Source organism: Microtus oregoni, unplaced genomic scaffold (genome assembly GCF_018167655.1).
Source record: "Microtus oregoni isolate MIOR12 unplaced genomic scaffold, Mior012 000050F_001, whole genome shotgun sequence".
NCBI classification, from domain to species: domain Eukaryota; kingdom Metazoa; phylum Chordata; class Mammalia; order Rodentia; family Cricetidae; genus Microtus; species Microtus oregoni.
This window is the reverse complement of record NW_024543225.1, coordinates 1,227,672-1,253,414: the sequence shown is the minus strand read 5'-3', so window position 1 is coordinate 1,253,414 and position 25,743 is coordinate 1,227,672. Positions and strand designations below refer to the sequence as shown.

At 38.7% G+C, this 25,743-nt stretch overlaps 2 protein-coding genes across 2 annotated transcripts in view; one reads left to right on the top strand and one right to left on the bottom strand.

Annotated features, from left to right (window-relative positions):
• Il1rapl2 (interleukin 1 receptor accessory protein like 2) overlaps positions 1-25,743 on the top strand; it is a 597,452-nt gene that overhangs the window by 6,057 nt on the left and 565,652 nt on the right. The gene's annotated exons all lie outside the window — the stretch shown is intronic.
• On the bottom strand, positions 15,397-16,625 carry LOC121436657 (testis-expressed protein 13A-like). Its single transcript, XM_041636666.1, has 2 exons — positions 16,167-16,625; positions 15,397-16,065 (listed from the first exon to the last, which is right to left on the bottom strand). Exons 1-2 carry the CDS (start codon positions 16,623-16,625, stop codon positions 15,397-15,399), a joined length of 1,128 nt encoding a protein of 375 aa, XP_041492600.1.

The window sequence follows — 25,743 nt, the reverse complement described above, 5'->3', positions numbered from 1 at the left end:
ATCTTAGAGACTTTTTGTCCTATACTCATTTTTGTAAGAATTAAGCTTTTAACCCATTGTGTGCACTGAAAATGAAAAATCTTAGGAACAAGAAAGCAATGTAATAAGTGTGGCAGCCCACCTGAAATGTAAAGCATTGAAGGTTGTAACAAACTCCTTTGTTGTCTCCTTTCATACACCCTATTCTATTGCTACCATGCCCTACTTTTCTCTATCCCATTTCCAATAATCTATTGATGCCACCCAGATACTGAAAGAACTAGCTCACAAGTTTGCACTCTCTTTCTCTTTTCTTACACAGAATATTTAAAATATAGTGATCAATTGCTATAATCACTTCCAGTTATATCATCTTGATTCTCTTTACCCTTCTCCCTCATCCTATTTGTTCGTAAAAAAAAAAAAATTACAGCCCTGTTTACACCCACACAGTCAGCTATACTGTGCCTCTTTTCTTACTGCTTATCTTGACTGAAGGGAAATATGATAACATTTCTTGGTTTTAAGTGAATTATCATGGTCTTCAAATGAATCATTAATCCTTTTCAGTGGTCTTACTATGTATTCTTAGTTCAGTCTTTTATCTGCTTATGTGACTAGTTTACATTTTCCTCCGTGCCTCATACTTGTATCCCATCCTCCTCATTGTTTCCTATTTCACTGAAGAAAACGAAGCAGTTAGGAAAGAACTTCAACTCTATCTACCTTCCTATTGTCATCTGTATCTACTTAATCTCCTTATAGCCTCTGTATCTACTTAATCTCCTCATAGCCTGTTAACATAGTTTACTAAGGCTCTTTTGTCCTTTCGATTTCTCCCTGCTTGCCTACTCAAATATATCATCTGATTGGTTTTCTTATATTTTCCTGTATCATGGAATTGTACACACATACACACACACACATTCTTTCTATAAACACACTAATCAATATTCGTACTATTAAAAAAATTCTTGCATCTCCATTGCCTACCACAGCTCCCAATTTTATGGCCATTTGACGAACAAAACTACTTTAAAGAGTTTTCTGGTAATGGTATCAGATGTCCAAAACAACTGACCGCATAGTTAAACGTGTGGAATTTTTCATATATTAAATATACCCCCCAAAAACATTTAAGAATGTGAGATGTGTGTAGCCATAATTTTTTTAAAGTTTCACCACTTATCAAAACTGCTCTCCCCAAAGTCTCCAGTGAGCTCAGCAATAGTAGCCACAATGACCGAGTCCGCTTTAAGTCCTGTGATTCCTTCCTTGACCAGTAAGTGGATTTGGCATACTCCATCTTCCACTTCTGTTTGAAAGCGTTCTTTACCCTAAGTCTAGATATCAGGAATGGTAGTCACCCTGGGAAATTTTGTCACTCTCCCTTACCTTTTTGTCTCGGCATCTCTTATTTTCTTAACCTTTTAATGTTGGATAGGTCAACATTTTCAAGTTTTCTGAGTTCTAAAAGGAGAGATCATTGAATCTGAGTTGTTGACAAAAATTTACGAATTTTTAAGTTCTTGAGAGGTCTACACTCCCCCAAATAATACATATTAATTGTTCACAAGTAACTTCATTTTGCAAACTCTGAGTGGGTTCTAACACCTACAGTAGCCTAAGCAGTGATGCTATAACTCCTTAGAGCAGAGCTAGAGACTATTTCATATAAATTAAAGTGGAGCAGAAGAATGAACATTCTGCCATGGGCAATGGTGATGCATGCCTTAAATCCAGCATGCAGGAGGCAGAGGTAGGCAGATCACTGTGAGTTCAAGGCCAGCCTGGGCTAAAAGAGCTAGCTTGCTCCAGAACAGTCCCTAAACCTACAGAGAAATCCTGTCTCAAAACAAAACAAAACAAAACAAAACAAAAACAAAAAAGTGAGCATTCTTATGGGAATATAATAGATTAGGAAAAAGTCTCTCATGTTCTCCAGAATATATATGAAATATGAAGACAGTAAGAAAATCAAATGCTGCCTCAGTGCCTGCATTCAGGAATCAACCTCTGTTTTTTTCTTCTGAAGCTTTTCGAATCTCTAAGAAAGGTACTATGGTCAATATAGGAGCTCTTACTGCTAACCATAGATTTATAATGGTATTTTGCAAGAAAATTTCTAATGCTATAGAACTGTGTTTCATCTAAAACTTCCTTCCCAAAAATAAAGAATACTGAAAATGTCATGATAAGTCTAGTCTCAGGCATGGAGAGCAATTTCCACAAGTGTATCCATTAAAACTAAGGAAAAAGTAGCCAGTTCCTGAGAAAGGTACGGTCCATTTAGGATTCATATATAGTTAAAACACAGTGGTGCTCTTTTATTTATTGTTACTAGTATTATTACCTTGATTCTGTAGCTGAGTCTTTGTAGCCAAGTTGCTTGAGTTCTTTTCCTGGAGCAATTATAATTTTTGTGGCCATAAGCAGTTTCAGGTTAAAGCAGTAGACTCACAGCTTCAAAACTATGAAGTGTAGATTATGATTTCAATATTAGCCCAGGGACTGGCAGATACTAATGACTGTGTCTAGATTTCCTCAGGCAGAAAAACAAAGGCTTGTTTATTTATTCAGCAGACATTTTGAACACTTACGTTAGATATTGAGTATTTATATTTCACAATATGGATGTAAGTGCCTCTTCTCATGGAGCTTATATTATAGATTGTAGGAAACATACAAATTACAAAAAAAAATACTCCCCCCCCAAATCCGATGGGTAATGTGGGTGGAGAGTCGATTAAAGGTCATGCTACAGAAGCACCGTGGAGACTGTTTTATTTAGGAGTCCAGGGCAACTTCCCAGAGAAAGTGATGCTTATGTTGAGATCTGACGGAATGGAAGGAGTCAGTCTCTTGAGATTCTTGGGGAGAGTGTTATAGTCAACAAACAACAAATAGAAAGCTTGTGTAATGGACACCAGCTTCTTTTGTTTTTTTTGTTTGTTCGTGTGCTTGCTTTTTTGTTCTTTGGAAACAGGCTTCTTATTTTCAGGGAAGCTAGACAGAAGGCTGCTGACACACACTGATTACTGGGATCTCTGGGGCATAAACCTGGAACAGCTAGAGTGTAGCCATCCTTTGAGGCAGAAGATAGTGAAAAGGTACTGAGGTTGTGGTAGTGAACACACAGAATGGTGCCATGAAAAGAAAATACAGTGCATAAAGGGCACAGCCTGGAGTCCTGAGCATGTGCATGACAGAGGAGTAGGTGTAAGGTGAGAGGGAGACTGGCAGTCTCAGGAAACAGAATACCAGATGCAGTGCCTGTAGAGTTTGGGCAAAAACCTCTGTAATAAAGACTATACAGCCCCAAATAAAGAAGTTGTTGAAAATACTAAAAGACAGAAAGATGTTATTGGATCAGCAGAATAAGTACTATAAAAATAATCACATTACTAAATTACAAATTCAATATAGTTTACATCAAAATATCAGTAACATTTCTCACAGGAATGTTTAAAATAATTCATAACTCATAGGGAAACACAGAAGACCCAAAACAGAAGACGACCCCTAAGGAAAAAGAGCAATGCTGTAAGCATCGCAACATCTGACTTCAAACTACACACAGACTCATAGACACAAACCCAGCATGGTACTGGCACAAAATAAACCATAGATAAAGCAAATAAAATAGAATACCCAGAAATAAGGCCAAGCAGATACAACCATCTGAATCTTGACAAAGGTACAGAATACACTGAGGGAAAATCCTCTTTAACAATAGGTACTTGGAAAACTAGATACCTATATGTATAGAAATATTAGAGTCTTGTCTCTACCCTGTGTAAAAATCAGGTCAAAATGAATCAAACACTGTAATGTAAAATCTACATCTTTGAAGCTAATAAAAATCTTACAGATCTGGGAATAGACAAGGATGTTCTGAATAGGAGCCTAACAGCTCAAGAAGTAAAAGCAACTGTTGACAACTGGGGCTTCATGAAATAAAAAAGTGTTTGTTTCCTGAGAGATACATTTAACTGACTAGATAGAAAGCCTATAGAATGATAGAAAACCTTTGTCAAACACTTCCCTGACAGATGATTGATATGGAAAATTCATAAAGAATTGCAAAAATTAAGTTAAAAATTCAAATTATCTTATAAGTAGGTGGTAATGGCAAAAAATATTTGAAATTAAAAAAGGTGTTTCCACCTTAGCCATCAGTGAAATGTAAGTCAAAACTATGTTGAAGTTCCTCCTCACCCTAGCCTAGGTGACTGTCATCAAGAAAATAACAAATGTTGATGAAAAGAAAGCCAGAGCCAGGAAGGGAATCCTTAGTTATTGCTAGTATTCATATAAATTATTTCAGACACTGTGGAAATCAGTGTGGAAGTCCTTACCTAAAAATATACATTTTGTATGATCCAGCTACTCCAATTTGAGGCATATAACCCAAAAACAATCAGGTAGTTATATAGATTAAAGAGACTTTCCCAGTGACTTGGGCAACTGAAACTTGGGCAGATGTTACAAATTCCAGAGCTCAATACAAATCAGTTTGTGCTACTGTCTTCTCTTGTATTACCCATTCTCTGTAGGAACCTATCTTTCTGTATCATAATGAATAAGGTGCAATTACTTATGTTAATTTGTGCCCGCATAAGTTCTGTGGTCCTGTTTGCGGTTCCCTTGGTTCACAGTGTGGTCTGGTGATGAACGCAGAAGCTTGCCGAATAAAGATGAACAACAGAGGGCAGTAGAATAGAGATAATAAGTTCATGGAAAGTAAGGATCAATTCCAAAAAGGATTTTTCAAAACCACAATCGGTTCTTGCTTTATAAAGTAAGAAACACTATTGTCATTTTTCAGTTTCCACACTTCATATATTTTTTAAGAAGTGTTTTAAAATTGCTTTTCACCAAAAAGAGAGGTTGATGATATTTGTAGGATGTGTGTCCTGAAATGACTACTCTGTCTCTGTATCTTTCTCTCTTTCTCTCTCTCAGTAAGGACTCACTTTGTAGTGCTGGCTGGCTTGGAACTCACTCTGTAGACCAGGCTGTCCTCAAACTAACAGAGATCCACCTGCCTCTGCTTCTGAAGTGCTGGGATTAAAGGCATGTAACACTATGCCTGGCTGCTTCTTTATTTTTGACCATTTACTATAACCCCCAAATATCCGACATATAAGATTCACAAGCAATTCCAGAAACATATTCATCAGCATATTGTTTGATGGTAGAATGAATATAGTCATGGGTCACAAGTGTATAGTTTAGGTTTGTCTAAGAACTCATTGCGTGAGACCATTTTCTTTGTTCATCTCATAGTTGAACTGTTTCATAATGAAACAGAAATGATAACTCACACATTCCTAACTGCAGGCGTTTATTATTAATAAAAGGTATGTTTTCAGTCAAGACTATTTTAGCTGTTAGGCATCAATTTCATAACAACTATTTTTATTGATTTTTATTGAGCTCTACATTTTTCTCTGCTCCCGTTCTTGCCTCATCCCTCCCCTCAACCCTCTCCCAAGGTCCCCATTCTCCCAATTTACTCAGGAGATCTTGTCTTTTTCTACTACCCATGTAGATTAGATCCATGTAAGTCTCTCTTAGGGTCCTCATTGTTGTCTAGGTTCTCTGGGATCATGATTTGTAAGGTGGTTTTGAAACAACTATGTTTAGAGAGTCTTCTATGTAAAAGGTATGACAGCAAGCAAAATAAAATGACAAAGATCTAATTTCTAACAGATTAAAAGAATTGGTACAGCCATACAAATTGTAATCAAGCAAGGATAATTTAGAAGACAGATTCTTTTTTTTTTTTTTTTATTTTTCGAGACAGGGTTTCTCCGTAGCTTTTGGTTCCTGTCCTGGAACTAGCTCTTGTAGACCAGGCTGGCCTCGAACTCACAGAGATCCGCCTGCCTCTGCCTCCCGAGTGCTGGGATTAAAGGCGTGCGCCACCACCGCCCGGCTAGAAGACAGATTCTTAATTGATTTAACAAGGAAGTAAGTCTCTGGAAGCCTAGTCCAGCAACTAAAAACATTTAATAATTCTGAATAAGTTTGAATAAGTAAGTATTTCCTGTGTTGCCTAAAACATCAAGGGGAGATGTCTAACTACTAACAACACAAAGTGGTTTGGTTTTTGTTGTGTTTTTGTTTTCTTAATTTTTAACTTTACCATCACTCCCAATGTGTGTTACATTCTGTAGCTACATGAAACTTCTCTCATCATTCCTTGGTTTGATTTGGAACTAAAACTCTTTTCAAAATGCATTCTCTGCAAGTTTCTCCTCTTTTTGACCTCTTCTTTCCTTCCACCTCGTGTGTGTGTGTTGCTTATTATTTATTACTTATTTTAATTTATTAAAAATATTACATGAGCTGTGTGGTGGTAGCACATGCATTTAATCCCAGCACTCAGGAGGCAGAAGCAGGTGGAACTCTGTGGGTTTGAAGTCAGCCTGGTCTACAAGAGTTAGTTCCAGGACAGACTCCAAAGCTACAGAGAAACCCTATCTTGAAAAACCACACACACACACACACACACACACACACACACACACACACACACACACACCACATTATTATTTTTCTTACTTATTACTTATCTTGAATTTTTATTTACTTGTGAGTTTGTATGTGCCTGTGTGTGTATCCATGAGAGTGCATGTGCAAACATGTGTGGGATTGTTCACAGCAGTCAAAAGAGGGTGTGAGATCCCTTGAAGCTGGAATTATAGGTCATTGTGAAATCCCAGACATGGGTTCTGAAAGCCAAACTTCAGGAAGAGCAACAAGCATTTTCTTTTTTTTTCTTAATATTTATTGAGCTCTACAATTTTCTCTGCTCCCCTCCCTACCACTCCCCTCCCCTCTTCAATTTTCCCCCAAGGTCCCTATGCTTCCATTTTACTCAGAAGATCTTGTCTTTTTTTTACTTTCTACTTCCCATGTAGATTAGATTTATGTAAGTCTCTCTTAGTGTCCGCAGTGTTATCTAAGTTCTCTGGGATTGTGGTTTATAGACTGGTTTTCTTTGCTTTATGTTTAAAAACCACCTATTAGTGAGTACATGTAATAATTTTCTTTCTCTGTCTGGGTTACCTCACTCAAAACAATGTTTTCTAGTTCAATTCATTTTCCAGCAAAATTCAAGCTGTTGTTATTTTTTTCTGCTGTGTAGTACTCCATTGTGTAAATGTACCACATTTTTTTATCCATTCTTCAATCGAGGGGCGTTTAGGTTGTTTCCAGGTTCTGGCTATGACAAAGAAAGCTGAAATGAACATAGTTGAGCACATGTCCTTGTGGCACTACTGAGCATCCTTTGGATATATACGTAAAAGTGGTATTATTGGGTCTTGAGGAATGCAAGCTGGTACAACCCCTTTGGATGTCAGTGTGACGATTTCTCAGAAAATTAGGCAACAAGCATTTTCAACTGCTGAGTCATCTCTCCAGGTTGATATATGACTTATAAGTATCCTTTTCCAATGTAATTTGTTGAAATTTCTGTTTCTCTTTGCAATGTATCATCTCTTTTCAGCTATTCGTTCATTCTGTATGATAAACATCCAATGACTGATTGCTATATCAAGTAGACTACTAGAGAACATGAAAAGGTAGTAATTGACTTACAGAGTTATAGTGTCTGAGATGATTCATGATCGTTAAAACAGATAAAGATAGTCACAGTTTTCACAGGTAGGTGGAACAGTGCTCAAGGGCAAGGAGAAAGTGAAACATGGCCATGTACAGGGGAAAATAGAAGGTAAGTTAGACTAGAACATAGGCTTCTCAAGTCTTTATTCTAAATATAAAGCACACAATAATTAACTTTTATTTAATATAAGATTTATATAGAGAGTTGGAGCTTGTTATTTTAAGAAACTGACCAGTTCTTAGAAAAGAAGCTAAACAAAATAAATAATGTATGGCTTGACTTGTAATTAGACAATAGAGCATTTTTATAACAGATGACAGCTTCATGGAGAAAACATATATTTAAAGGAGGTAAATTCCCTTTCATGACCCAACCCTTATTAAAGAAAAACAAAGTTGCTCACCTCAGTAATCAGAGCATATATTCTAACACATACAGTGCAAAATGGTTCCCCTTGGCAAGATACATTGGTTGCTATTTGACGGATATGGTCTAGATCTATTACTATAAAACAACAAAAAGTCAGAAGGTGATATACATTTCCACCCTGAGGTGCTGAATGCATTAAAAAATTAGGCCGATATGAGCTATGCATGCTCATTTTAAGGCCAAATCAGTCTTCCCATGTAAGGCAATATACTTACTTGTATAAGGAGATATTAAATGAATATTTGTGTTTTAAGAGCCATTGCCACAATCTCCTCTTGTTACCCTTCCCTTGATTCCCCTTAAGGAAAGGACTTTGTTCATGCTTTGTGTTTGCATTCTTACTCTCAGAGAGGAAATATCGTCTTTTTTAATTGAATCTGAAGCTTATTCCCCAGCATCTTCACACAGTATATACACACAAAGTGGACTTTCTAGCAATGTCATTTGATGATTAGCTGAAACTCTCAAATCACTAAAGTTTGGAGGTATTTATGTTACTCACATAAATCATATTTTCTTCTTATCCTTCAATTGTTTGCTTGTTTTTTTTTTCTGTATACCAGACTGGCTTCTATTTCGTGCTGTAGTTAAGAATGACCTTGTGAACTTTTGATCCTCCTCTCATGAACTTCCTAGTGTTTGGGGATGTGTGAGATATAACATTCAGTTTCTGAAGTACCGAGGCTCAAACCTAGGGTCTCCTGTATTCTACTAACTGAGCTACATTGCCAGCCACTTCAAATATTTATAATAAAACTTGCCATACAATATGACACACAGAATCAACTAAGCAGGGCTCATAGGGACTCATAGAGACTGAAGTGACAATTACAGAGCCAGTATGGGTCTGAGCTAGGACCTCTGTATGTTATGGTAGTGTTGCTTGGGACTCCTAGCAGTGGGAGTAGGGGGTATCTTTGACTCTTTCATTTGTTCTAGGGACCCTTTCCTTAATTATGGGTTGCCTTGCCCAGCATTGATATGAGGTGTTGTGTCTAGTTTTATTGTAGCTTGTTATTCTTTGCTCAGTAGGATATCTCTGGGAAGCCTGTTCTTTTCTGAAGGAAAATGGAGGAGAAGTAGATCTGGGGGAGAAGAGATGTGGTTGTGGGGAGACCTGGGAGGAAGGAGAAATTGTGGTTAGAATATAATGTAGGAGAGAATATATTTTAAAAAATTCTTGAGGAAACACTTACCATACAAAGTAGTAAGGGTCACTATAAATTTTCATGTATATTTTTTGTCGATCCTCCCCCTGTAGTCCCTTCCCTCTCGGGTATTCTCCCAGGCCCCTCCTGATTTTGCCAATGCAAATAGCATGAAGAAAATTGTTGTATGGAGAATATGAAAAGAACAATGATGGTTAAATCAGTTCCTTTTTAAAAACAGCAGAATAAAAAGGCCATATAAAAACCTGGTTTGTTCTATAGGATTGTTTTGACTGTCCTGGGTTTTCTGTTTTTCCATATAAAGTTGATTATTGTTCTTTCAAGGTCTGTAAAGAATTGTGTTCAGATTTTGATGGGGATTGCAATGAATCTATAGATTGCTTTTGGTAGGATTGTATCTTTACTATGTTGATCCTTCCTATCCAAGAGCATGGGAGATCTTTCCATTTTCTGGTATCTTCTTCAATTTCTTTTTTCAAAGACTTAAAGTTCTTGTCAAATAAGTCTTTCACTTTCTTGATTAGTGTGACCCCAAGATACTTTATGTTATTTATGGCTATTGTGAAAGGTGATGATTCTCTGATTTCCCCTCTCAGCTTCTTTATCATTTGTGTATAGGAGGGCTACTGATTTTTTTTTTTTTGAGTTGATACTGTATCCTGCCACATCACTGAAGGTATTTATCAGCTGTAGGAGTTCTCTGGAAGAGTCTTTGGGGTCACTTAGGTACACTATTGTATCATCTGCAAATAACAAAAGTTTGACTTCTTCCTTTCCAATTTGAATCCCCTTGATCTCCTTATGTTGTCTTATTGCTATTGTTAAAACTTCAAGAACTATGTTGAAGAGATATGGAGAGAGTGAACAACCTTGTCTTCTTGCTCCTGATTTTAGTGGAATTGCTTTGAATTTCTCTCCATTTAATTTAATGCTAGCTGTTGGCTTGCTGTGTATTGCTTTTATTATATTTAGATATGATCCTTGTATCCCTAATCTCTCCAAGACCTTTATCATGAATTGGTGTTGAATTTTGTCAAATGTTTTTTCAGCATCTAATGAAATGATCATATGATTTTTTCTTTCAGTTTATTTATATGATGGATTATATTGACATATTTTCGTATGTTGAACCAGTCCTGCATCTTTGGGATGACACCTACTTGATTATGATGGATGATTTTTTGAGGTTTTCTTGGATTTGGTTTGCCAGTATTTTATTGAGTATTTTTGCATCCATGTTCATGAGTGAGATTGGTCTGTAATTCTCTTTCTTGGTTGAATCTTTTTGTGGGTTTGATATCGGGGTGACTATGGCATGTACTCATTCATAAGTGGATACTAGCTATAAACAAAGGACATTGAGCCTATAGTTCATGATCCTAGACAAGCTAAGTAATAAGGTGAACCCAAAGAAAAACATATATAGATGCTCTTTGGAAATGGAAACAGACAAGTTTGCCTGACAAAATTAGGAGCATGGGGGCTGGGGTAGAAGGAAGGTACTGGCTTTTTGAAATCCTATTCTCTTTGGATGGATACCTTGCTCAGCCTAGATGTAGTAGGGAGGGCCTTTGACTTTCCACAGGAAAGGGTGCCTTGGCCTCTCTTAGGATTGGCGGGGAGGGGTGAGATGGAGTGTGAAGGGAGTGGGAGGAGGGGAGGAAATGGAAATTTGGATTTTTTTTCAAGTAATAAAATAATTATAATAAAAAACAAAAACAAATTACCAAACAACCCCCCAAAAAAGAAAACTTGTTTGTATTTAGAGACATTAAGGGATACCTCTGTGTAGTGAATAATGCTTCTGTGTGTACACCTTGTTGAACTTTTGGGGGCTTTTTTAAGACAGGGTTTCTCTTTGTAACAGCTTTAACTGTCCTGGAACTAGCTTTATAGCTCATGGTGGTCTTGAACTCATAGAGATCTGCCTGCCACTGCATCTTGAGTGAGTGTTGGGATTAAAGGCACGCTCTACCGTAACCATCTGACTAGTCTAACTTTTGATATTTATCCCACATGATGCAAAATGAAAATAGAAAAGTACTGTTGTTTTTAAATGGTATATGCTTTAAGGTTTTCTTTTCCATTCTTTAGAGATACCTCTAAGTAGGTTTGACTTCTTAGTGTGTAGATGACTGTTAAAAAAGTTGGTGGTCAACAAAAGAGATTTCTATAATCATTCTCTGTGAAAACTGTTATTTCCAAAGGAAAGTCCTGAGAATGCCATTAGAGCTTAGACAGATGGAAAGTGAACTATTCTAGACAAAGGCATTATGTAGGCCCCATGAGATATCCTCCCTTTCCCTCACTTTCAGCAATGTATTTTCAAAATACTTTGCATTTAATTTATTTTGTGATTTGTGTGCATGAAAATATGTGAACATCTGGAGTTTAGAGGACAATTTAGAGGAATTGGTTTCATCTTTCCACCATATGGATTCCAGGGATGGAACTAGGATTTTCAGGATTGATAACCAAGTGTCTTTACCCTCTGAGCCATCTCTTTGGCCCAGCAATATTGTCTTTAAGACTTTTTCATTTTTATCTGTCTTTATCACTGTTTCCTTGATCTAGGCCCAAAGTTCAAGTCTCACCATCTCTGGGGTGTTTATAGAATGTACTCAAATGACAGACTCAGAATTAATTTTGCTTGTCATTTTTGTTAGTATTTTTAATGTATTTTGTTGAGACGAGGTCTTTCTGTATAGCCCAGGATGGACTTGAACTCACTATTTAGCAGAGACTATCCTCAGAACTGTGTGGACCACCTCACTTCAGTTTCCCAAGCTCTCAGACATGCGCCTCCATGCTTTAGACTTTATATTGAAAAATAAAGTAGACAATATGTGATTTCAAATAAGATTTTTTTTTTATTTTTTCCCAATCCTTCCAAACATAAAACCCATATCCAAAGAGGTGGAATTTTTTTTTTACTAGAAAAAAATGAGGATAAGTTATAACACTATTGAGACTTGTATCTGGTGTCCTTATAATGTGCTTCCTAACTTCTATCCTCAAGCCCTGTTTGAGTGTCTTGCTGCTACCTTGAAGCAGAGCTCCCTTTCAGCTGGGCCCTGTCTCAGATCAGTCAGCCATATCTTAACAATCCATTCTTCCATCTCACCCCATCTTCTACATCCTCTGAAATAGAGTACCCTTCAGAAACCCCCGTTATGTGACCTTGCTTATTCTAACACATAAGTCTAACACAAGAGTCCCCCTGGTTTCCTATTGTCTACTCACACAGTCATTCCCTTTGTCCCCCTGTCCCCAAGGAAGAAACAACCTTTCCAGTCTACCTGTGTCAATAAATCCATGTTTTTCTTTTTTGGGGGGAGGCGGGGGTGAAATAATTCCACTACTTTTACAAAACAGACATATATAAAAAGCACTATCTCCTTGGCCTTCCTCAATCCTGCAGCATCCTGTTCCACATTGTATCTTATCCCCTAACCCAAAGCTCATTTTCCCTTTGCAAAATGACTTTCAAGCCTTTTTAAAAATGTAAGTCTGCCACCATACATAGACGTACCTAAGCAGCACTTTGAAGGGATTTTATGTAGAAAACAAACAAGTGGTCTTATCATATGAATTTTAAATTTTAATAATCCAATAATCATGCCACAGTACTTTATGAGATTTTATTCTTTCTTAGATCTCAAACTTATGTCTTGGATTTCAAGCTTGCTTCTGCTACATCCTCCTCATGACTCATGCTTTCCCCTGTTCAGTGTCTAAACCTAGATTCACTTCTTCCCTTCATAGCCTCCAGTCCTTGCAGAAGTGCTCCTCACTCCTTAACCTGGCAGTTTTGTTTCTACTCTGCAACCACCCCAAGTGTGCTTGAATATTTAAAGTAAATGCTAGGCTTAATGGCCACTGCTCAGCTGCCCCGCCTCTATGATCCTGTCTTTGGATTTTTCACCGGTTCATTCTGTTAAGTACTTCATTGCCTGATAGGTTCCTAAATCAGGTGGATTTTGCCCTCTAGTGGACATGTGATTATATCCAAGAGGCAGTTCTGGTTGTCACAACTGAAGGAGTACTGAGTGGGCCACTCAGACAAAGAGAGACTAGGGGATCTGCCAAACACCCTAAAATGCACAAGGAACGTTAACTCACAACAAAGAATTAACCAAATCCAAGTGTCCAGTACACTGAGATTAGTAAACCCTGCAATAGAGGAGGATAAACAAGCCCAAATAGTATTCGGAAAATTGCAGGCTAGGGATCTGGCCCCTAATCCGGATAATGACTGTGGGGTCACCGATAACAGATAACCTAAAGTCACATATCTGTTCTGGGTGTTTCATGGCTACAACGGCTTCTCATTCTCTAAGTCTGTAGTACCTAGAGAACAGCCAAGGACTTAGTCTGGTCCAGGTGCACTCTTTCCTCCTTTCACCTGTGGATTAAAATATACACATAGTTAATTTCGACGTATCTTATAGCCACATGAAGGGAAGGAGAAGGCCAACCTCCTACTTATCCATTACGCAGCCAAATTTCACCTTCCTTCAGAGTTGCTCCCCACAGAGATAAGGTTCTGTTGTACTTTACATTTTTAAATGCACCAAGGTACTTTTAAATCCTCATTCTCCTCCATTTAGCAGGCTACTAAGCAGGAAGGGAGAATCCCACCAGATAGCACTGTGCTTTGGCCCACGTAGACTGGCAAACCCTTTATGTGCTATTAGTTGCTGACTCACCTTGGAGAAGTGGCCATGGCTTTCCTGTTTAGATCTGTCTCTAGTAGTGCACGCCAAAGACTAGGAAATTTTACCCTGTTAAAAGGCTGGATAATCATGGAAATCTTTGCTTGCATGTAGTGCTGGCATCCTCCACAGTATTTTAGAATACTCGGAGGAATGGCAAATTTCTGCCATGTTGAGTCAAGCATAAACCCAAGGCTAACCCATCCCGGGTTTGGTTTGATGATTTTATTTCTTGTGGTATTACTCTCTCAGAATGGGAGCTTCCAGTCAAATTCACTACTGGGAACAATTACCCGAGGCTTGGTCTGTTTCTGACAATCAAATTCCCTCAGAACATAGGCATCCTACCCAGTTCATTCCTGGAGACATGGGATAAAGGAATACTTACTGCTTGCACTAAGCTTCTTCAACTCCCCCGCCAAATCCATTAAGTTTCTTTAATGGTGTATTGTTTTGAAACTACTTTTCTAAGTAAGATGTGGTAATATACACCTATAATCTCAACACTTAGGAAGTGGAGGCAGAAGAATCTGGAGCTCAGTCATCCTCAGCTACATATTAAGTTTGAGGACAATCTGGGCTACATGAGACCTTGTTTTTTTTTTTAAAAGAAAGAAAGAAAGATCAAGATACAAAAGAAAAATTGCATGATTGAGAATGATCTAGTTCTCTGAATAGGCACATACTTCTTTGCTTAAAGAGAAAGGATCTAGGTAAAATAGAACCTTGAGGAACACAACTGCAAAGAAATAAAAGGTGACTGAGTTCTCTGTAGTCAGCTGATCAACTGCACTGTGCCTCCTCGTAATTGTCATCTCCTGGAGTCTCTAGTATCCATCTAAAACTGTTTGGAAAGCAGCCGGTTCTGTTCCCTACCTTAGCCAGGGCCAGGGATGGGCTGTGGCCTTCAGAAGCACTGCTTGCAATGCTGACCCCGACTTCCAGTGATCCACGGACTCTTTATCCAATTCCATCCTGACTATAGAGTCTACCTCTCTTCAGATCCGCAGTGAGAATCAGACAGGGTCAAATAATCCCTCAGGCTCTATCACTTAAGGGCTAGGTGTTTGGAAAGGGAGGGATTCCATATATTCGGCTATCTAGGTCTACCAGACACTAGGGAGGACATACACATATGCATATCGAACACACACACACACACACACACACACACACACAGAGAGAGAGAGAGAGAGAGAGAGAGAGAGAGAGAGAGAGAGAGAGAGAGAGAGAGAGAGAGAGAAGCTATTCTGGGCTGTGAATGCTAATGATATAGAATACAACAGAAATAATCAAAACTTCTGCCTCCCCATACCATTTCTACTGTCTCAATATCTCACACCCAAATTTATCCCATTCTCTTGACCCCCCCATTCCCTTTCCACAACTATACCCAGTACCCTCCATCCCCCCCCAAAAAATGATATTCCATTGATTTGTTTCTGTTCTATTTCAAATTCCAAGTTCACTAAGGGTTTTGCAGCCAGATTCCCTTCCCACAGTGGAAGCAGTTTTCCCTTCTTGAAAAATTCACAGCTTTACACCAAGGGCAGTCCCAGTCCCCTGGCCTGCGAAACGCTGTAGTTCTTTTGTCTTTCTGCAGTTCCTGATGATCTCCTCTGTGGATTCCCAAATCAGACAGGTGGCTCACCTCACAGGCCATGGGATAGGGATGCATCTGAGGTGGTCTGTCTATGGTTGGTAGTTGGGATGTGGTGGGCATGGCTGGGAAGGGGCTTTCATAGGAGTATGTGAATGAGGCAGGGAGTTGGACAGTAATGGGTTCAGAGGAGGATGCGGATCTCAGATTCAGGGACTGGGAGAGAGAGCACATGGATGATTCCTTCGATCTCAGATCACCTGCTCTCTGCCTCTTCAAGGGATAATTTTTCCACTTCATGACTCCAAGAAGCTGCATGATACTTCCATTGGTCTCCTCCGAAGCCTCTTCAGGGCCATTTACGGTCTCTGTCATAGTAGCAGCTGTCATCTCCGCTCTGCCTTGTCTTCCTTTAGCAGCAGCCATTAACTCCGCCAAGTTTTCCTTTCCAGCTGACCATTGTGTCCCTGTTCTTCTGACAAAAGCAGGAGGAAGGGTCACAGCCGGTTTTACTGCAGCTGGGAGAGCCCTCAGCTCCTGGGGAGAAGTGAATAGGGATGAGATCGGTTCTGGGAATGGGGTACACACATAAGGGTGGGGTGGGCAGGGGTAAAACAAAAGCAGGTGACAAATCTTACTGCCTGGAGGATCTTCAGTCTCAGCAGGTCTCGCTCTCTCTGCACCTCTTCCAGTTTGGCCTGGGCCATTTGAAGCTTGATAGCTAACTCCTTCCGTTCCATCTCTTGTTGGTGAGTGAGCTGCTTTAGGTCTGACGACAAGGATAGTGGAGACACCTTATGCATGCTAGACAAGTCTTGTAGCCACTGCACCCCGTGCCCCTGGAGGCAGCCTTGCCTGTGAGCGAAACGCACCCCCAAGGCCAAGGTGCCCCAAGCACAGGCTTGACGAGCCTCGCTAGGCACCTCGCTATCCTCCAGGATAACTTTGAGCTTGTCTTCCACCTCTTCCCAGGATAGGGAGAGGTTTTCAAGGTAGAAATCAGGGCCTTTGTCGTGCTTGGCTATTTGTTCATTGATGAATGTCGACACCTTGCTGTGCCGGAACCCACTACCAAGATCCTCAGGATTCAAGGCCATGATGGTTGAGTGCCTTCTGGTTTTTCCTGGCACTGAGAGAATAAATCAATCTGCCGTCCTTGCTTCTTTAGTCCCTTGGTGTTAGTATCTCTCCTCTCCGTCAATGTCTTGTCAGCCTTTTGTTCTTTCCGGCTCTCCCCTCCCCACCCATCCCCTCCCCTTCCCTCCCTCTGGTCTTCTGGCACACTTTTGATCCCCACAGCAGGTTCTCTGGCCCCGCCCCTCAACTATTATGTCATAATGGATTCTGTAGCTGCCATTCTTTAAGAGATTTCTCAAGTGACCTCACCTTTCCAGTCAATGAACAGAGTTCTAGGTCCACCATAACTGCCTCCTCAACATGGGATCCACTTAGCAGTCCCTCCAAAGTCTTCCTATCGTACACCAAGAGAGGAAGCACAACCTCAGACTGTCAGCCTGTCTCTCTCCAAGGACTTAAGGGAAAGGAAATCTTTAGACCAACTCTGCTGGTTTTTAATCTAGGACTATTCTAACTTCCAGACTGTGAAAATAATAGGGAGAACTAGATGGTCTCTATACCTCCTTGGAAGTAAGGGAAACATCCTTGAAGTCATGTGGGGGAAGAAGGGGACAGAAAAGACTTGAAACCAAAGGAACTGAAACTCTATGAAAAAAAAAAAGATTTAAAATTCTTGCTCCTCTTCTTGCCAGGGAGTTCACCCTACACAAAAGACTCACGTGGCCCTTCCTGGAGCTACAATGTTGCAAGGCATGTCTAAAGACTTCCATTACCAAACTCTTTCTAAAAAGTAAGACAACAAAAAACCCTACTTCCCAATAAAAACTGGAAAAAATATAGGCAAATTAAAATTTATTGATGTAAATGATAATTCATGGGTTCAGCATATTAAGAACCAGATGAAAGTTCCGAGCACTCCAGTCATCAGAAAAAATGGTGAGTTAGATAAGCCTGGATGGAGAGAAAGCACCTGATGGGTTGTAGCTAGGCATTTGGTTGTTGGATCACTTGGCTGCCTGGACTGGTTGAAAACCATCCAATTGTGACTGGTAGAAAACCAGCTCTTTCTAACCCTTTAAAGTTAAGGTTTGTTTGCACATCAAATTCATTGTGGATAACTAGGAAATGTATGGAGAGGACCTCGGATTGATCTTTTCTTTATTTAACTTACTAACCTTCTCATTTTTATTATTTTAATTTGAAGTGGGGTTTTTGCATTTAAAAGAATTAATAGGCATTTTTAAGTCATTCTTCATTTTTTTAAAATTGAGCAGAAACCATTTTCCATCTACTTTGTCTCCAACACCATTATTAGTTTAACTGGTTAAAATTACAAAGCTAATTTAATACATTATTAATTAAAGTTCAGATGAACATTCATCCAGAATAATGCAGTCTATAGGATTTGAAAAATATATGTGTATCTATCATCTTTTTTATTTTTATTTTTTTATTTTTTAATTTATTTGTTTATTAAAGATTTCTGTCTCTTCCCCGACACCGCCTCCCATTTCCCTCCCCCTCCCCCAATTAAGTCCCCCCGCCCTCCTCAGCCCAAAAAAGCAATCAGGGTTCCCTGTCCTGTGGGAAGTCCAAGGAACCCCCACCTCCATCCAGGTCTAGTAAGTTGAGCATCCAAACTGCCTAGGCTCCCACAAAGCCAGTGCTTGCAGTAGGATCAAAAACCCATTGCCATTGTTCTTGAGTTCTCAGTAGTCCTCATTGTCTGCTATGTTCAGCTAGTCCGGTTTTATCCCAGGCTTTTTCAGACCTAGGCCAGCTGGTCTTGGTGAGTTCCCAATAGAACATCCCCATTGTCTTAGTGTATGGGTGCACCCCTTGCGGTCCTGAGTTCCTTGCTCTCCTTCTGCTCCTGATTTGGAACTTGAGATTTCTGTCCGGTGCTCCAATGTGGGTCTCTGTCTCTGTCTCCTTTCATCGCCTGCTGAAGGTTAATATTCAGGAGGATGCCTATATGTTTTTCTTTGGGTTCTCCTTATTTAGCTTCTCTAGGATCACTAATTATAGGCTCAATGTCCTTGGTTCAACTTCCTTAGAGATCAGGGAAATGCAAATCAAGACAACTTTAAGATACCATCTTACACCTGTCAGAATGGCTAAAATCAAAAACACCAATGATAGCCTTTGCTGGAGAGGTTGTGGAGAAAGGGGAACACTCCTCCATTGCTGGTGGGAATGCAAACTTGTGAAACCACTTTGGAAAGCAGTGTGGCGGTTTCTCAGGAAATTCGGGATCAACTTACCCCTGGACCCAGCAATACCACTCTTGGGAATATACCCAAGAGAGGCCTTATCATACAACAAATGTATCTATCATTTTTAATTCTTCCACAATGCATCACCCCACCCTACATTCACCCCAGTACTTGGACAGCCAGTGATCATTTTTATTAGGTCCATAGTTTTTGTCTTTCCCAGGAAAAAAAATGCATTTGGAATCATGTAATAATAGCATTTTCAGATTGATTTCTTTCTTTTAATAAATTTATTGTTGTTATTCATATGCATTTTATCTATCATTCTGGGATTTATAATAATTTCATCCATGTTATAATATATTGTGAGCATATCTGTCCGGACCAACATACCTTTCCTTCTCCCCTTTTCACACTTATGCTAATCTCTTTTTTGTTTGTATGTGTTTATGCATCTGTAAAAATTTAGTATTCAAAAATAAGAGAAAACACATTTCATTTTTAGACTCTGGCTTGTATTATTTAATGTAATGATCAATTGCTCAATATTCTCCCACATATCCTAATTTTGTTCTTCTTATGGCCACATAATATTTTACTGTGTATAACCAAATTTTTACTACTTATTTTATTTTTTAGATTATAATATGATTACATTTTTCTCTTATTGTCCTTCTTCAAAACCCACCTATGTACCTCTCCTTGACCGGTATCAAATTCATAGCCTCATTTTTCATTACATGTTATATATGAATACATGTTCCTAAATATATCCTGCTTAGTTCATATAATAGCTCTGTGTTTTAAGGCCTAGAATTTGATATTGGATAAACAATTATTGTGCTTTTCCTTAGGAAAGACAGTTTCTCCCTCTCTCAGCATTTCTTAGTTACTTGTAGTTAGTTCTTTGTAGAAAGATGGACTCTAAGGAAGCTTGAATTGGCATTTCCCTGATTGCTGAGTATATTAAACACTTTCCCTGATGTTTATTGGCCATTTGTATTTCTTCTTTCAAGAATGGATTATTTAGTTCTTTAGTTTATTTATCAACTTGAAAATTTTTTCTTGTGTTTAATTTTGTTCTAGATATTAATATTTTACATAATACATAATTTACATATTTTTGTAATGTAGCTTCCTCTTCATTCTCCTGGTTCTTCCCTTTACTGTGTAGAAGCTTTCTAATTTCACAGAATTCTAATTTTTCAATTCTTGCTATTATTTACTATGTTATTGGATTCCTGCTCAGACGGTTGTTGCTTATACTTCCTAGATGTCAAAATGTTTTCCCCTAGCAGTTTTGACATTTCAGGTGTTACATTTAGGTCTTTCATCCTTTTTCAATTAATTTTTGTACATGGTGAGAGATAGCAATCTGCTTTCATTCATCTACATGTAGATATTCTGTTTTCCCGGTGACATTTGTTGAAGAGGCTATCTTTAATTCAAAATGTATCTTGACACATTTGCCAGCAATTAGATGGCTGTGGCTTCATGAATTTGTTTCTATATCCTTTTTTTTTCTATTTTATTGATATACATATCTGGCTTTGTTCTAGCAACATAAAAGTTTTGTTGCTATAGATTTTTAGTATAAATTGAGACTCATTGTGATACCTGTAGTATTGTTTTTTCTGCTTTGATTTCTTTGGCTATTTGGAATATTTATTCTTTCCAATACACTTTAGATTATTATTAATTATTATTATTACTTAGTTCTATGAAGAAAACATTTGGAATTTTGAGGATGACTAGGTTGAATCTGTACATCATATATTTTAAAACAGACAGGTTGTAGCATCTTCTATTGCCTTCTTTAATAACATTCTTCAGAATATTAATGATTTATTATAAGGGTATTGCTCCCCTTAGTCAGGCTTATTCTTAGGTATTTTATTTTATTTTTTTTAATTTAAATTTATTTATTTATTAAGGATTTCTGCCTCGTCCCTGCAACCGCTTCCCATTTCCCTCCCCCTCCCCCGATCAAGTCCCCCACCCTCATCTGCTGGAAGAGCAATCAGGGTTCCCTGACCTGTGGGAAGCCCAAGGACTGCCCATCTCTATCCAGGTCTCATAAGGTGAGCATCCAAACTGCCTAGGCTCCCACAAAGCCAGTACGTGCAGTAGGATCAAAAACCCACTGCAATTGTTCTTGAATTCTCAGTATTCCTCATTGTCCGCTATGTTCAGCTAGTCCGGATTTATCCCATGCTTTTTCAGACCTAGGCCAGCTGGCCTTGGTGAGATCCCAATAGAACATCCCCATTGTCTTAGTGTGTGGGTGCACCCCTCGTGGTCCTGAGTTCCTTGCTCGTGCTCCGTCTCCTTCTGCTCCTGATTTGGACCTTGAGATTTCTGTCCGGTGCTCCCATGTGGGTCTCTGTCTCTGTCTCCTTTCATCGCCTGGTGAAGGTTAATATTCATGAGGATGCCTATGTGTTTGTCTTTGGATTCACCTTCTTATTTAGCTTCTCTAGGAACATGAATTATAAGCTCAATGTCCTTTTTTATGGCTAGAAACCAAATATGAGTGAGTATATCCCATGTTCCTCTTTTTGGGTTTGGCTTACCTCACTCAGGATAGTGTTTTCTATTTCCATCCATTTGTATGCAAAATTCAAGAAGTCCTTGTTTTTTACTGCTGAGTAATACTCGAATATGTATATATTCCATACTTTCTTCATCCATTCTTCCGTTGAAGGGCATCTAGGTTGTTTCCAGGTTCTGGCTATTACAAACAATGCTGCCATGAACATAGTTGAGCATATACTTTTGTTGTATGATAGGGCCTCTCTTGGGTATATTCCAAGGAGTGGTATTGCTGAATCCAGGGATAGGTTGATCCCGAATTTCCTGAGAAACCGAAACACTGCTTTCCAGAGTGGTTGCACAAGTTTGCATTCCCACCAGCAATGGGTGAGTGTACCCCTTTCTCCACAACCTTTCCAGCAAAGGCTATCATTGGTGTTTTTGATTTTAGCCATTCTGACAGGTGTAAGGTGGTATCTTAAAGTTGTCTTGATTTGCATTTCCCTGATCGCTAAGGAAGTTGAGCATGACCTTAAGTGTCTTTTGGCCATTTGAAGTTCTTCTGTTGAGAATTCTCTGTTCAGACCAGTGCCCCATTTTATAATTGGGTTGATTAGCCTTTTGCGGTCTAGTTTCTTGAGTTCTTTATATATTTTGGAGATCAGACCTTTGTCAGTGGCAGGGTTGGTGAAGATCTTCTCCCAGTCAGTGGGTTGCCTTTTTGCCTTAGTGACAGTGTCCTTTGCTTTACAGAAGCTTCTCAGCCTCAGGAAGTCCCATTTATTCAATGATGCCCTTAGTGTCTGGGCTGCTGGGGTTATACGTTGGAAGTGGTCTCCTGTGCCCATGTGCTGTAGAGTACTTCCCAATTTCTCTTCTATCAGGTTCAGTGTGTTCGGACTGATATTGAGGTCTTTAATCCGTTTCGACTTGAGTTTTGTGCATGGTGATAGATATGGATCTATATTCATTCTTCTACAGATTGACATCCAGTTTTGCCAGCACAATTTGTTGAAGATGCTCTCTTTTTTCCATTGTATACTTTTAGCTCCTTTATCGAAAATCAGGTGTTCATAGGTTTGTGGGTTAATGTCAGGGTCTTCTATTCGATTCCATTGGTCGACTTCTCTGTTTTTATGCCAATACCAAGCTGTTTTCAATACTGTAGCTCTGTAATAGAGTTTGAAGTCAGGGATGATAATGCCTCCAGACAATCCTTTATTGTATAAGATTGCTTTGGCTATCCTGGGTTTTTTGTTTTTCCATATAAAGTTGATTATTGTCTTCTCAAGGTCTGTGAAGAATTTTGATGGGATTTTGATGGGGATTGCATTGAATCTATAGATTGCTTTTGGTAGAATTGCCATTTTTACTATGTTGATCCTCCCAATCCAAGAGCAAGGGAGGTCTTTCCATTTTCTGGTGTCTTCTTCAATTTCTTTCTTCAAAGACTTATAGTTCTTGTCAAGTAGATCTTTCACTTCCTTGGTCAGAGTTACCCCAAGATATTTTATGCTATTTGTGGCTATCGTGAAAGGTGATGCTTCTCTGATTTCCCTCTCTGCTTCCTTATCCTTAGTGTATAGGAAGGCAACTGATTTTTTGGAGTTGATCTTGTATCCTGCCACATTACTAAAGGTGTTTATCAGCTGTAGGAGTTCTTTGGTAGAATTATTGGGGTCGCTTATGTACACTATCATATCATCTGCAAATAACGAAAGCTTAACTTCTTCCTTTCCAATACGAATCCCCTTGATCTCCTTATGTTGTCTTATTGCTATTGCTAGAATTTCAAGCACTATGTTGAAGAGGTATGGAGAGAGTGGACATCCTTGTCGTGTTCCTGATTTTAGTGGGATGGCTTTGAGTTTTTCTCCGTTTAATTTAATGTTAGCTGTTGGCTTGCTGTAAATAGCTTTTATTATATTTAGGTAGGACCCTTGTATCCCTATTCTCTCCAAGACCTTTATCATAAAGGGGTGTTGAATTTTGTCGAATGCTTTTTCAGCATCTAATGAAATGATCATATGTTTTTTTTTCTTTCAGTTTATTTATATGGTGGATTACATTGATAGATTTGCGTATGTTGAACCAGCCCTGCATCTCTGGGATGAAGCCTACTTGATCATAATGGATAATTTTTCTTATGTGTTCTTGGATTCGGTTTGCCAGTATTTTATTGAGAATTTTTGCGTCGATGTTCATGAGTGAGATCAGTCTGTAATTCTCTTTCTTGGTTGGGTCTTTTTGTGGTTTTGGTATCAGGGTAACTGTAGCTTCATAAAAGGAATTTGGCAATGATTCTTCTGTTTCTATATTGTGAAATACATTAAGGAGTATAGGTATTCGTTCTTCTTGGAAGTTCTGGTAGAATTCTGCATTGAAACCATCTGGTCCTGGGCTTTTTTTCGAAGGGAGATTTTTGATAACCATTTCTAATTCTTCGCGAGTAACCGGTCTATTTAGATCATTCACCTGGTCTTGGTTTAGCTTTGGTATATGGTACTTATTTAAAAAAATGTCCATTTCTTTTGTATTTTCCAGTTTTGTGGCATACAGGCTTTTGTAGTAAGATCTAATGATTCTCTGAATTTCCTCTGTGTCTGTGGTTATGTCCCCCTTTTCATTTCTGATCTTATTTATTTGTGTGTTCTCTCTCTGTCGTTTAATTAGTTTGGATAGGGGTTTATCGATCTTGTTGATTTTCTCGAAGAACCAGCTTTTTGTTTCATTGATTCTTTGGACTGTTTTCTGTGTTTCTATTTTGTTGATTTCAGCCCTCAGTTTTATGATTTCCAGTCTTCTACTTCTCCGGGGCGTGTCTGCTTCTTTTTTTTTTCTAGAGCTTTCAGGTGTGTTGTTAAGTCCCCAATGTATGCATTCTCCGTTTTCTTTAAGTGGGCACTTAGTGCTATGAACTTTCCTCTTTGCACTGCTTTCATTGTGTCCCATAGGTTTGAGTATGTTGTCCCTTTATTTTCATTAAATTCAAGGAAGACTTTAATTTCTTTCTTGATTTCTTCCTTGACCCAGGTGTTGTTCAGTAGTTGTCTGTTCAGTTTCCATGAGTTTGTCATTTTTTTGGGGGCAGCGTGGTTGTTGCCTTCTAACTTTAATCCGTGGTGATCTGATAAGACACAGGTGGACACTGATATTTTTTTGTATCTGTGGAGGTTTCCTTTGTTTCCGAGTATGTGGTCAATTTTTGAGAAGGTTCCATGAGCTGCAGAGAAGAAGGTATATTCTTTCCTATTTGGGTGGAATGTTCTATAGATGTCTGTTAAGTCCATTTGCTTCATTACCTCCAATAATTCTCTTAATTCTCTCTTAGGTTTCTGTCTGATTGACCTGTCCCTTGGAGAGAGAGGTGTGTTGAAGTCTCCTATTACTAGTGTGTGTGGTTTGATGTCTGCCTTGAGTTCTAGTAATATTTCTTTTACATAAGTAGGTGCTTTTATATTGGTGGCGTATATATTCAGGATTGAGACGTCCTCCTGATGAATTGTTCCTGTTATGAGTATAAAGTGACCGTCTCAGTCTCTTCTGATTGATTTTAGTTTGAAGTCAGTTTTGTTAGAAATTAGTATGGCCACACCTGCTTTTTTCTTAGGACCATTTGCTTGAAACACCTTTTCCCAACCCTTTACTCTGAGTAGGTGCCTGTCTTTGTGGTTGAGATGTGTTTCTTGCAAACAGCAGAATGTTGGATCCTGTTTTCGTATCCAATCTTTTAGCCTGTGCCTTTTTATAGGTGAATTGAGCCCATTAATATTAAGTGATATTAATGACCAGTGGTTGTTTACTCCGGTTATTCTTATTGCTTTTGGTAGTAGAGATTGTGTGTCTCCCTTCTTTGAGATGTGCTCGTGAAGGGTCATTAGCTGCCTGGGTTATTGTAGGCAGTGTTGGCAGTGTTGGATTCCTTGGGTTGCGATTTTCCTTCTATTACTTTCTGTAGGGCTGAATTTGTGGCTACGTATTGTTTAAATTTGTTCTTATCCTGGAATGTCTTGTTTTCTCCATTGATAATGAACGATAGCTTGGCTGGGTATAGTAGTTTGGGTTTGCATCCATGGTCTCTTAGCTTCTGCAGAACCTCTATCCAGGACCTTCTGGCTTTCATAGTTTCCATAGAGAAGTCAGGTGTAAGTCTGATCGGTTTACCTTTATAAGTTACTTGCCCTTTTTCCTTTGCAGCTCTTAATATTCTTTCTTTAACCTGTATATTTTGTGTTTTGATTATTATATGGCGAGGAGATGTTTTTCTTTGATCCAGTCTGTTTGGTGTTCTGTATGCTTCTTGAATATTCAAATGAATATCTTTCATTAAGTTGAGAAAGTTTTCTTCCATAATTTTGTTGAAAATATTTTCTGGGCCTTTGAGCTGTGA